Below are 13,145 nucleotides of genomic sequence, written 5' to 3'. Positions count from 1 at the left end.
TTTTAGATATTTATTTATTTATTTTTATTTATTTATTTATATTTATTTATTTATATTTATTTATTTATATTTATATTTATATTGATATTTATTTATCTACCATTATTAATGGCTGATAGTTTTTTAGCTAAAGTTGTTTCTTGTTTTTGAATACGAAGTTTTCTTTTGTATAACAGTGTTCCAGCAGTTACAGCAGTTGCGACAGCTGCACCACCAACTACACAACCGACAATGATACGCCAGGGGTCGTCGGATTTGGAGCACTTGTCTTGTTGTTCCGATAATTTGGCAGTGTCAAGTAACATTGAAAAGTTTGGATCAATCTCGACTTGGTTGCCAAAGTATGGGATGGCTGTGACAAGAGAGGTATTGGTGGGGGACTCTTGCAAGATGTAGTGACCGACTGCGCGAGGGATTGAATCCAACATGACTCTGTTGACTAGTCGTCCGTACAAAAGTTTGCCATTGGCCTGTCCAACATTGATAAAGTTGGATTTTGTACCATTGACCATTTCAACGGGACTATTAACACCACCACACTCTTCTACTGGTGCATTGATACTGGTCCACAACTCTAGGGTCGATAACAAACTACCGAAATTCCATTTTGACATCTCCATTGAATACTTGAATGATCCAATCTTGAGGTGGAATTGGTCACCTGCAAAAGTAATTGGATACGAATCTCCAATGGTTACATTTGGGATTGCTTCGAGTTGGATAAAGGTAATGTTGATCTTGGCAGCATAGTTGGTTGCATTGATGGCTGTGTACGTCCATGATCGTCTGATCACCGAGCCATTGTTGGTTGGATGTACAAGTGTCGTGTTGAGTTGTTGGACTGGTTGCCATGTGAGTGATGTCAAATGTAATACCTTGGTCACATTCATATCCAAATCACGTTCCAATAATTTGTTAATTGTGAATGAATACTTTACACCTCCTTTATCAATATCAATACCTGGGTTTGATGGATTTGGTGTAATGATCACACCTCCTCCACCATCTCCTCCACCATCGGTTGGAACTTCACAATATCGACCATCCCAGCCATCAGCACAAAGACATTCTTGATTAGGGCAAGTTCCATGACCTGAACAATCAACGGTTGATGTTGTGTTTGATCTACATGGATTAGTACCGTTAAAAGGTAGAGTTGTAGCATTGGCCACTGTTTGTAATACTTCAAAGTCTGTATTTTCGACAGTCACCATAACATAGTAGAATGTATTGTCTGGCAGGTCATCAACCAAACATGAAAAGTTCAACAAACTACCAAGACAAACATTAGCCCAATGATCATTGTCAACAGACATGAATACATTGTATTTTGTTTCACCTGGTACACCTCCACTTGATTCTGTCCAATTTATATAAATCGATTGGGTTTCTCCAATTGCTGTTACTATAACAGATGTTGTTGCTAAAAATAAAAAGATAGAAAAAATAAAGAATTAATACAAAGTAATATTAAAAAATATCATACTAATTAATACATACGAGGATGAGAATAATAGATGGTTGAGTTTGATGATTCAAAGTTATCATTTTTAACAATAATTGTAATGTTGAAATATTCTCCATCAACAACTGAATTGTATAAACAATTAGAAACTGCAATGTCGGTACAAATGTTTGTTCCATTTACTAAAACATCAAATAATGATTGGCCAGGAACACCATTATGCTCGACCCATGAAATATTAAGAACTGATTCTGATACTCTTGATAGAGTGATGGTTGGTGTTGATGTTGGTTGATACAAAGTAGGAGTTTCAGATACGGTATCTGAATCCTCTCCATTGTTGGTAACATAAATTGAAATGGCTGGTGAAGATCCAGGTGCCAATCCAATGACCTTACAATATGGTCCTTGTTTACATGATGCTGTTGCGATATCTGATCCAGCAACATTAATTGTATAAGAATTACCTCCTGATGTACCACCAATAGATGAATAATTAAATTCAACCCATGTTGTACCTATTGCCCCTATTTCGATTGGATTCATTGTTGGGACTAATTAAAAAAAGTAGATAAATTAATTAATATAATGAATGTTTAGATTTAATAAATATATATATAATATTTTACATACAATTAGTAACAAGAACCATAATAGTTTTTACGAGTACTAAACCATCATTTGTTGCAGTGACTGTAGCATTATAGGTTTTAGGGATCATGGATGTCAATGTACAACCACCTTCAGTGGTTGGACAATTTGGATTGGAAACTCCATCAATTAAAAGTAGATAGGATGTTTGACCTGGGATACCTTCTAAACTTGAATAGGATACTCTAAATGATGAACTTGTTTGTAGTGATGGTGTCACTGTAAGAGTGTTGACACTGTTGTAAAGTTTTTGACTTGCTGTACCTGGTGTGGCTGATGTTTCTCCATTATTGGTAGAGAGGATACTAATCGATGGTGTTGAACCTGCTGTCAATCCACCAACATAACAATTGGTTGAAGTAGAACAAGTAGTGTTGGTACTCAATACTCCATTGACCCGAATTGCAAAGGTATTGTCATCAATTACTCTTCCATTATTTGACGAATAACTAAAAGATACCCATGTAGTTCCATAATTTAATATATTAACTGCTCCCATTGTTGGTACTAAATTAAAAAAGAAATGGGTATTGGTAAGTATATTACTTTGATTTCCTTTTCATTTTATAGGTTTTGACATACAAGTCCAAAAGTTTGTAACCGAATCAAGTGAAGTAGCAGAATAACCATCATTGGTTGCAGTCACTGAAATAGTATAAACAGTTCCATAGACAAGACCGAAGAGTGTGCATGATGAAGTTGTACATGAAGCTTGAACTACGGTATTGAGTCTGAGTTGGTAGGTTGTTGCTCCATAACCACGGGTTACGGGGTACGATACAGAGATCGATGTGCTTGTCTGACCAGTGATTGCGATCGACGGGGTTGTAATAACATTGACTGTGGTTGCGGAATAAGTCAATGGAGAAGAGACTGTTCCAGCATTTGTTACAAGGACACTGACAGTATATAGTGTGTTTGGAGTCAAACCAGTAGCAGTACAAGTAGTTGTAGCTGAGCATCCAGTATAAGTGTTACCACCAACAGTCACTGTATAGGTACCACCGGTACTACTTGAATAACTAAATGAAATGGTTCTAGTCGTCACAGTTCCTGGTGTTAATGATGACATTATTGCGACTATGATTAAGAAGAAAATAATAATAAAGAATTAATACAATGTATTCAATTGTTTCATATTGGTTACTAATACATACGAGGATAAAAATAGGTTGTTGAATTTGATGATACAAAGTTATCATTTTTAACAATAGTTGTAATGTTGTAATATATTCCATCAACGACCGAATTATATTGACAAGTGGTAGTGGCAATGTTGGTGCAAATGTTTGTTCCATTTACTAAAACATCAAATAATGATTGTCCTGGAACACCATTATGCTCGACCCATGAAATACTAAGTGTCGATGTAGACACCCTTGTTAGAGTGATGGTTGGGGTTGATGTTGGTTGATACAAAGTAGCAGTTTTCGAAGCGGGAATGGAATTCTCTCCATTGTTGGTAACATAAATTGAAATGGCTGGTGAAGATCCAGGTGCCAATCCAATGACCTTACAATATGGTCCTTGTTTACATGATGCTGTTGCGATATCTGATCCAGCAACATTAACTGTATAAGAGTTACCTCCAGCTGTACCACCATTAGAAGAATAAGTAAATTCAACCCATGTTGTACCTATTGCACCCAATACTATTGGATTCATTGTTGGGACTAAAATAATTTAAAAATAATTAATTGTTAAATTCAAAAAATATATATATATTAAAATTATTTTTGTACATACAATCAGTAACAAGAACCATAATAGTTTTTACGAGTACTAGACCATCATTTGTTGCAGTGACTGTAGCATTGTAGGTTTTAGAGGCCATGGATGTCAATGTACAACCACCTTGAGTAGTAGTAGTTGGACAATTTGGATTGGAAGCTCCATCAATTAAAATTTGGTAGGATGTTTGACCTGGGATACCTTCTAAACTTGAATATGATACTCTAAATGATGAACTGGTTTGTAGTGATGGTGTCACTGTAAGAGTGTTGACACTGTTGTAAAGTTTTTGACTTGCTGTACCTGGTGTGGCTGATGTTTCTCCATTATTGGTAGAGAGGATACTAATCGATGGTGTTGAACCTGCTGTCAATCCACCTACATAACAACTAGTAGATGATGAACAAGTAGCGTTGGAGCTTAGAACTCCATTAACACGAATTGCAAAAGTATTGGCACCAATTACTCTTCCATTATTTGATGAATAACCAAATGATACCCATGTAGTTCCATAATTTAATATATTAACTGCTCCGATTGTTGGTACTAAATTAAAAAAGTAACAAAAGAAGAAGAAGAAGAGGAAGAAGAATTGTAAGTATTTTGAATTAATTTATCTTTCTTTTCATCTTTTCATTTTAATAATATATACAAGTCCAAAAGTTTGTAACTGAATCAAGTGAAGTAGCAGAATAACCATCATTGGTTGCAGTCACTGAAATAGTATACACAGTTCCATAGACAAGACCAGAGAGTGTGCATGATGAAGTTGTACATGAAGCTTGAACGACTGTGTTGAGTCTGAGTTGGTAGGTTGTTGCTCCATAACCACGGGTTACGGGGTACGATACAGAGATCGATGTGCTTGTCTGACCAGTGATTGCGATCGACGGGGTTGTAATAACATTGACTGTGGTTGCGGAATAACTTAAAGGTGCAGAGGTCGTTCCAGCATTGGTGACGGTAACACTGACAGTATATAGTGTGTTTGGAGTCAAACCAGTAGCAGTACAAGTAGTTGTAGCTGAACACCCAGGATAAGTGTTACCACCAACAGTCACTGTATAAGTACCACCGGTACTACTTGAATAACTAAATGAAATGGTTCTAGTCGTCACAGTTCCTGGTGTTAATGATGACATTGATGCAACTAGAGGTGGTAGAAAATAAATTAAAAAAAAAAATCAAATTAATTTTAAAAAAAAAGAGAATGTGTTATATTTTTTGACGTACGAAGTGGAATGGTAAAGGCAGCTGATTGACCTGATACACCAACACCTGACATTATTGGGTCTCCATTGGCGGATACAACGACTACGCAACTCTGACCTCTGGTGGCTGCAGGGATGGCAATGGCGGCGGTTGGTGTGGCGGGGTTGATCGTGACGGACATTGGGAATTGACCGGCTGGACAACTGAGCATGGCAGTATAGAAAAAGGTGGAGCCACCAATATTCGACGAGAAACCATTCAATGAGACATCGGTAAGAGTATTGGATGCGGCAACTGAGGATATAGACAGTGCTGGGAACACCTGTCCATAGGTGAACCCGCCATCGACACTTGAGCAAGTCATTGGTGAAGTAAAAAGGGTGGAACCCATAATAGTAGGACAATTGACATAAAAAAATCCAAATCCGATATTAGGGCTGGCAATTGCCTTGGTGTAGATACCTGCACCTCTGTTGGATGGTAACATGACACATGCACCTATTCTATCAATGTTTCTTTCGTTTTGGAAGTTTAGACAATCGGCCGATGGGTTTGGAGATGAAATTCGTTCGAAACCAAGTGCTCCGGTCATTGGAATGGGTGGTACGGTACGTGCTATGACCATCATGTTTCCACTATTACATGCGTTGAATGTATAGGGAAAGGTGTATTGAGCAGCTGCAAAACAACCGCCTGATGAGATTCTAAAGGTTGGAGTTCCACCAGATGTAGAGTACCACCAAAAATCGGAACCACCAGCATAACACTGTCCATCATAAAATGCTGTCACTCTATTAATTAAACCTGTACATCCTGCACCTGCGTACTCTACTTCATAAATCCATTGAGCTTTACTATCGGTTACTATTAATAATAATACAGCAAAAATTAATTTTAAAGAGTATCGTGCGATAAACTCCATAATTGAAAATTATAGATAGATATGTCTTGGTCTGTTCTGTACGTATATGTATGTATAAATTATAATATATATAAATAATTATGTATGTATATGAATAATATTATTTGTGGGGAAGAGAGAGAGAAAAAAAACCATATGATCTTGATGGGCTCACATTATATTTCTTGTCCTACCATATTCCTCAAGTCAGATGTCGATACGATGTTTCCATTAATATTTGATAAATATCGATGAATCTAGATAATTATTTCAGAGACTGTTTTTGTGGAGGAGAACCAACCGCTGATGGCATCTTGAGAACATAGAACCCCTCTGACTTGTCATTGATGATGAAAACGAGTATCAAAAAAGCGGTTGCGAATCTTTTTTTCGAGCTTGAACTGACTTGCAAAAATATTGGCACCTACTGGTAGACGCCCTTGGTTTTGTTTGTCGTTTTTGAAGTTTCATATGACGCACAATTACCATCGTCAAACTTAAAGATATTATACATGATCGGTTAGATATTATTGATGAAATAATTCGATATGCGTCTTTACAATTCTATTTCTTCTTGACTTTCTTTTTGCCTAATCTGAATAAATCTCTATTCTCTTCTTTTCTTAATAACCTCAATTATTATTTAATTAATTATTACAATATTGTTGGTTGAGGTTTGATAAAAATATTCATGGTTGGAGTATTTTGTTGATTGTTTTCAAGGATGGACCATTAAGAGTGTGAACAAAATTGTGAGTCTGCGTCTGCATGAAGATGGTTATATATTGATTGGTCTGTACAAAGCTTTTGTAATGGCAAAATTTATTACGATGAATGTTAAGGATGATTGTTATATATAAGTCCATCCACACGTGATTTGATGGTTAAAATGATAAATGTATGATGGAAGGTTCGGGCGGTTGTGGTGGTGGTGGGATATATATATAGGTTAACCTTTACTCGAGGTCATCGGGTTCCTCTGTTTCAGTTGGTTCATGAACAGGTTTATAAAGTACAGTGGTAACAAACTTGGTCTTGTATCGATGTGTTACACCTAGAATGGTTACCTTATCCTTTCGTGGAAGTGAATAGAGATGATTGAGCATAACATGATGGGGAAGTGGAAGAAGAGTTGGATCCTCGGTGGATGGTTGAGTATTTAAAAGTGCTCGACGAAGATGTGCTGGTAAAGATGGTGGAGGAATCTTTTGAAATTCTTCCTCTGGTACATTTTTACTATATGATCCTGGTGGTGTTGATGAAACTAATTAAAATAATTAAATAAATCAATTAATTAATTAATTAAAATAATTAAATAAATATATATATATATGTTTAATACAAACTTTTAAAATTACTCAATTCATTTGATATATCTTTTGATTTGACTTCAACGAAATTAATCAAGTTGCCTTTAGTGTCGGCAGCAACTGGTTGTTCAGATGAATGTACCCATTTGCCATCGACGATAAACTTGTATTGATGTACTCCAGGTGGAAGGTTATAAATAAGAGTAAAATCTTTCTCGCTGTGTGACAATGGTATCTTTTCCTTCCAATTGTTGAATGAACCTGCAATAAAGACTTCCTTGCCTCCACCAGCCCATGTAAATACTGTTGGTACCACTTCTTGTGTATTTGGTATACCAATCGATCCCGATAATGGTGATGATGGTGGTGACACTATATAGAAAATATAGAAATATCATTAGTCATCCATTAAAATATTATTCATAGTTATTTGTTTCTTACTTAATACATTAAATTCAGAGGTTGCAGGAGTTGATCCCATAGGAATGAATCTATTTGGAGTGGTATTTGTAGATGGAGTATGACTTGAGGAGTATTGTGACTTGGAGGTTGAAGTGGTGGCTGTATAGGATGAAGGGTGTTGTTGTTGTTGTTGACTCTGTTGATTAGGTGATTTGATAGGATTCTGTTGTATCTGTTTGCTTCCACTACTTGTAAAGCTTGGTATAGGAGAGTACCGAGAATTATTACCTGCTCCAATCGTATTGGGTGAAGGTGGAGGTACATGGTGATATTGTGTTTGTTGTTGTGGCTGCTGTTGTTGTTGTTGTCTTGTATTCAATCCTGTTGACATTGGAGAAGAGTTTGTTGATGAACTTCTACCTCTTCCAGTAGTCGACTGTTGGTTTGCATACTGACTATCTTTTTGTTCAGTCGATGATGTTATACCCATCTTCTTCCTAAATGTATTACTTATCTGCAGCAGATAAGAAAGATATATATATTTATTCGTTTATCTATCTATCTATCGATCTATCTAGATATCTCTTTATCTACAATTAATTCGTGTTGTTGTTGTTGTTAGGTAGTTAGTTGTAGTTTTCAGAGAAGAGTAAAAAGAATAATAATAATCTGAGGGTGTTCTTTTGAAAATAAATAAAAATTGGTTTGAACCATTAATTTAAAATTGCTTTGAACAAGCAAGCAAATCATTCAGGTATAATCATTTATTATAGTTGTAACTTTATAAAGGAGAAGAGATAGTAGAGTAGTGGAAACAAGTATTCAATAGCACAGTTGGAAAGAGGTTGGAGAGAAATTTGTGTTCATTGAATCATGTCGACTACATCATCACCATCTGAAACTACTGCTACTACTGCGACTACAACAACAACAACAACCTCAGCATCTACTTCAACATCACCACCACCTTCACTACCACCTTCTATATCAGTGACACCAACTGCGACTCATATCCCGGTACCATCACCGAATCAATCTGTAACATCGGCATCAGCATCTGGAGGATTAAACTCTTCGACTGCATCAGGAGGATTAAACTCATCATCTGCATCAATCAATGGAGAGGTCGGAGTTGATCATATAACAATATCATGTATGTACAAAGAAAGAGGGATGACAAAGAGGATAATTAATATGATGGATGATTGATTAATATAGAATCAATATATTAATTCTTTTCTTTTTTCTTTTTTTTTCTATCTATCTATAGATCAAGATGACTTTGGAGTATGGAAATATTTGGAACCTGATTTATGGAATCATTTACCATTGAGAAATATTAGTTGGAGAACAAAGACTGGTCATACCAAGATTGTAGATAAAATGCCTGTTAATATTCTACCACACAATGACGAACGATTGAAACCAACGTACGAGTTTCAAGACTTGTACAAGAAACCATACCTCTATTTGTACTTGGTTCACTGCGATGACGCCGATCAGTACAAGAACGCGGTCAAACCAAAGATCAAGCAATGGGTGACATCAATGTCTGAACGTCATCAGGAATGGTTGATAGTGTATGTGTCACTTGGTCAAAAGCGATCATTCTCAGAGTTAACGTCCAAGTTGCACAGGACCGTATTTGACAAGATCAAGAATGACTTTAACGTTAAACGCGATCGTTGTTGTCAATTGCGATTCTTTGACGACGCCAACAAGAATGACGACCTGTGGGATGATTTTCTGGGCAAGATGAAGGAGGGTATCATCTCGTCGGCCGAGCAATACCTCACTACCTACGAGGAGGAGATTCGCAAGTCAGATGCCAAGCGCACGGCACTCGGGTGGAGCTACTTGTCGTTTTTCTTTCTCAAAGAGAGTTTGGCGTTAATCTATGAACGCGCACAACTCTACGAGGATGCGTTGGTGCAGTACTTTGAGCTCGAAGTGCTGTTTACAGAGACAAAGACAACGTTTGAGAGTATCACCAACAACGACCCAGGTGACGGGATGGATATATTAGACGTAAACAAAAAACCATACCGCGACCTTATTTTTAACAACAAGATTAGTTTGTTTGACTTTAAACATTATTTGTTTGCCAAACAGGCCAAACTACTCTTCCTCTTGCACCGTCCAGTCGAGGTTGCATCGCGTGCCAATGCATTTATCGCATCTATCCAACGTATCATATCAAAGAATGCAGACAGTTTCTCGTCACCTTACTTTAGAGAGGCGTGGGTGTTTTCAGTCAGTCTCGAGATTATCAAGGCATGTCAAGATGGTTATGAAAAGTTGTCACAGTCACCTTCTTCATTGGGACAGGGTGGTGCGAGTGGAACTACCGTCAACCCAAAAACAAAGATTGTCACTCCTCCACTCTCGAGATTTCTCAATAATGTGACGAGCGGTCTCGGGCTCGTCTCTGGCAGCAACACATCTTCGCCTGCCACTACCCCTGCCACCGTATCACTATCATCGTCATCATCATCCTCCTTTTCAACAACAACTGCCGCTTCCAAGGCATCCTCTATTCTCAGTGGTCTAGGTATCACTGGAACTCAATCTCTTACAGTCACTCAATCATCTACACTTCAAGGTGGTGTATCTAATTGGATGAGAACACCATCACTAAACTCTATCGCTGAATTGGATCGTACCAAAGATGATAAACAAGAAAAAGAATTATTTGATTTATTTTTATCTGATTTATTATTTAATGCTGGTCAAAAGGTAAAAAAAATAATAATAATAATATTAACAACAAATGAAAGTATCATACTTATTAATCACTTTGATTTATTTTTATTTTTATTTAGTTGGAAGAATTAGCAATTAAATTAAAGATTATTCCAAAGGATTATTATGGAGCATTATTTAAAAGTGTTGAAGAGTTGTTTAGAAAAGATGATGCACCAAATAATATTTCTACCACTTCCATCTTTTCCTATCCTCCTCTTCAAGCTGCTTTCCAATCAGTCGAACAATTTAGAACTCTTTATCTTGATGTTATGAATCAAGCTGAAAATTTATTTACTCAAACAAATAGAACTAGAGCATTGGCCAGATTAAAATATTCTGTTGGTACTTTTCATTTGTATGTCACAAAAAAAATAGAAGAGAGTTATAATAATATATTAATCTAATATATTTTATTTTTGTAGTAAATTAAAAGAATTTGGATTAGCAGAGAATTTATTTAAATCTATAGTTAATTTATATGCAAGAGAAAGTTGGACTTCATTAGAGTATGCAGTTAAAACTAAATTGGGATATTGTCAACAACAATTAAATCATATAGTCGATTATACTGGAACTTGTGTTTCCTTACTTTCACCTGGTACACTATCAAACAAAGAAGAAAAAAATTATTACCTTGATCAAATCATTCAAATTTCAAATACAAAAGATTTAAATAGTATGAAAAATAGAAAGAACAAAAGAAAAAACAAGAAAGAAATATATTCTAATTCTTTTTTCTTTTTATTTTTTAGTTGTTCAAACACAAAATACATCAAAATTATTTAAATGTAAAATTAAGATTGCACAAAAAGAATATAGATTTTTAGAACCAATTACAATCATTGTAAAGATTAGAAGTAATCTAAATCAACCAATGACGATTAATAGTGGACATGTCAATTTTGTAAAACCATCCAATCCATCTGGCACTGTTGATAAACTTATCTTTTCACTCAACGATTTTGTTTTGCAACCTGGCGACAATATATTGACATTTAGTACGGTTGGTACCATCAAATCATTGTTTGTAAAGGAGTCGTTGTGGCTCAAGGCTGGCAGCATCTCCTTTGCCATTCCACTTCGTGGTGGTGATGCAGGACAGATCCAAATCATAGAGACGGCCAGTGCCATCACTCTCGACACTATTGCACCGTCACCACTGTTCCTCTGTTGTGTGCAATACATTACCGTTAGAATAGGTACGCATACCGACTCTATTGAAAAGGGTGTGTTGTCATTTAGCAGTCCTAGCGGTGCAACCATCATCAATGCACCGACATTAAAGGCATTACTCAAGAATAAGCATGGCCACCAATCGATTGTCGAATTTGCATTCAAGAATGAAAAGATCCAGCTTGAACCATTGGATTATGGTGAACAACTAGAGTTCTTCCTCCCCGTGATGGCAGTCAATGTCGATCCATGCACCCATCAATTCCGAGTTGATTTCCAGTATCAAAAACAAACCAAAGAAACCTATTCCATATCACCAATTGAAAATGCTCTATTTATTAATCCATTCTCCGTCGAGGAACAAGTCATCCCTCTCAATAACAAATATTTCTTAAAGATCCAATTACAATGTAATGCTCCTCTACCAATCGTCATCACTGATTATCTACTCGATGAATGTGATTCTCAATATTATGAAAATGAATCCGATCGTAAATATTCTTTTTATCTAATGAAAGATTATAATCAATCTTTAAAAAATACTGTATGTCAAAAAAGATTATTAGTTATTTGATCAAATAATAATATCAAGGCACTAATTTATTTCAATCAAAAAAAAAAAAGACATTATATCCAGGTCATTTAATTTCAACAATTTTTGAATTTAACAAATATTCAGATAAAGGTAAATATATATTAAAGAGAGATAAACGGATAACGAATGGATGGATTATTAACTTGATTTATTTATAGATGCAAATAGATGTTTTAGATTAAAAGTTCAATATATAAACAAATTACAAGATTTGGACCCACAAGTATTAGAGTGCAAAACATTATGGAATGATCAAGTTGATTTCTTTTCACCAATTAATATTGATTGTCCATCTGTAAGTCATATATATATAATATAAAAATGTAATATTAATTAATAATATTTATTTATTTTCTCTCTTTAGCATTTATATAAAATCGATATTAGTATTTCAAAGATTACCTATTTGGGATCTATTGTACCATTGGGTATTTCAATTAGTAATTTACAATCATCAAACAACAAGGAAACAACGACACTTAACAATGTGCAATACTCTATCGACTATGACCCTTCATTCTGGACGGTTGCCGGTCGTACCAAAAACTCTTTTAAATTGGCCAATGGAAAGACACAACAGTTTTCATGTGATCTCATCCCGATTTGCAGTGGGGCCCTGCCTCTACCAAGAATCAATCTGATTGGTATCGACCAAGTCAACGTAGTCTACTCAATCTCTACCAATAATGATCACATCTATGTATACCCTCCAATCAATATTAATTCTGCTTGTAAAATCATTAGTACTGGAGTTTAACAAAGTAATAGATAATAATAATAATAATAATAGTAATAATAAACTAATTTAACATATATGTAGACTGTTGAATGAAAAGAAGAATAATAATAGGAAACAAAATGATCTGTATAAGTTTTTCAAGAGCTTTTAGATCTTTAACAATTAACAAAAATCAAGTCCACTAATTTCTTTTTCAATACGGGTATGAGCTGAGCTTATAA

The 13,145-nt window shown here is 35.5% G+C and overlaps 2 protein-coding genes across 2 annotated transcripts; one reads left to right on the top strand and one right to left on the bottom strand.

Annotated features, from left to right (window-relative positions):
* Positions 1-92: 92 nt before the first annotated feature.
* Positions 93-8,162, bottom strand: DFA_01197 (uncharacterized protein; the record flags this gene model as incomplete). Its single annotated transcript, XM_004359109.1, has 12 exons — positions 93-1,423; positions 1,501-2,019; positions 2,099-2,623; positions 2,699-3,196; positions 3,274-3,789; positions 3,863-4,393; positions 4,500-4,997; positions 5,081-5,923; positions 6,551-6,591; positions 6,921-7,224; positions 7,307-7,642; positions 7,712-8,162. The coding sequence occupies 12 exons, from the start codon at positions 8,160-8,162 to the stop codon at positions 93-95; spliced, it is 6,393 nt and encodes a 2,130-aa protein (XP_004359166.1).
* A 383-nt stretch (positions 8,163-8,545) lies between these two features.
* Positions 8,546-12,942, top strand: trappc10-2 (trafficking protein particle complex subunit 10; the record flags this gene model as incomplete). The annotated part of the gene is made up of 9 exons (XM_004359108.1): positions 8,546-8,825; positions 8,943-9,252; positions 9,556-10,408; positions 10,495-10,772; positions 10,840-11,093; positions 11,170-12,134; positions 12,215-12,275; positions 12,344-12,480; positions 12,550-12,942. 9 exons carry the CDS (start codon positions 8,546-8,548, stop codon positions 12,940-12,942), a joined length of 3,531 nt encoding a protein of 1,176 aa, XP_004359165.1.
* Between the last annotated feature and the right edge of the window lie 203 nt (positions 12,943-13,145).

This window comes from Cavenderia fasciculata (assembly GCF_000203815.1).
Source record: "Cavenderia fasciculata unplaced genomic scaffold Scf_Dfasci-F-a-25c12.r2-5, whole genome shotgun sequence".
Classification (NCBI taxonomy): Eukaryota; Evosea; class Eumycetozoa; order Acytosteliales; family Cavenderiaceae; genus Cavenderia; species Cavenderia fasciculata.
The sequence above is the reverse complement of the archived record's forward strand: the minus strand, read 5'-3'. Positions and strand labels throughout refer to the sequence as shown.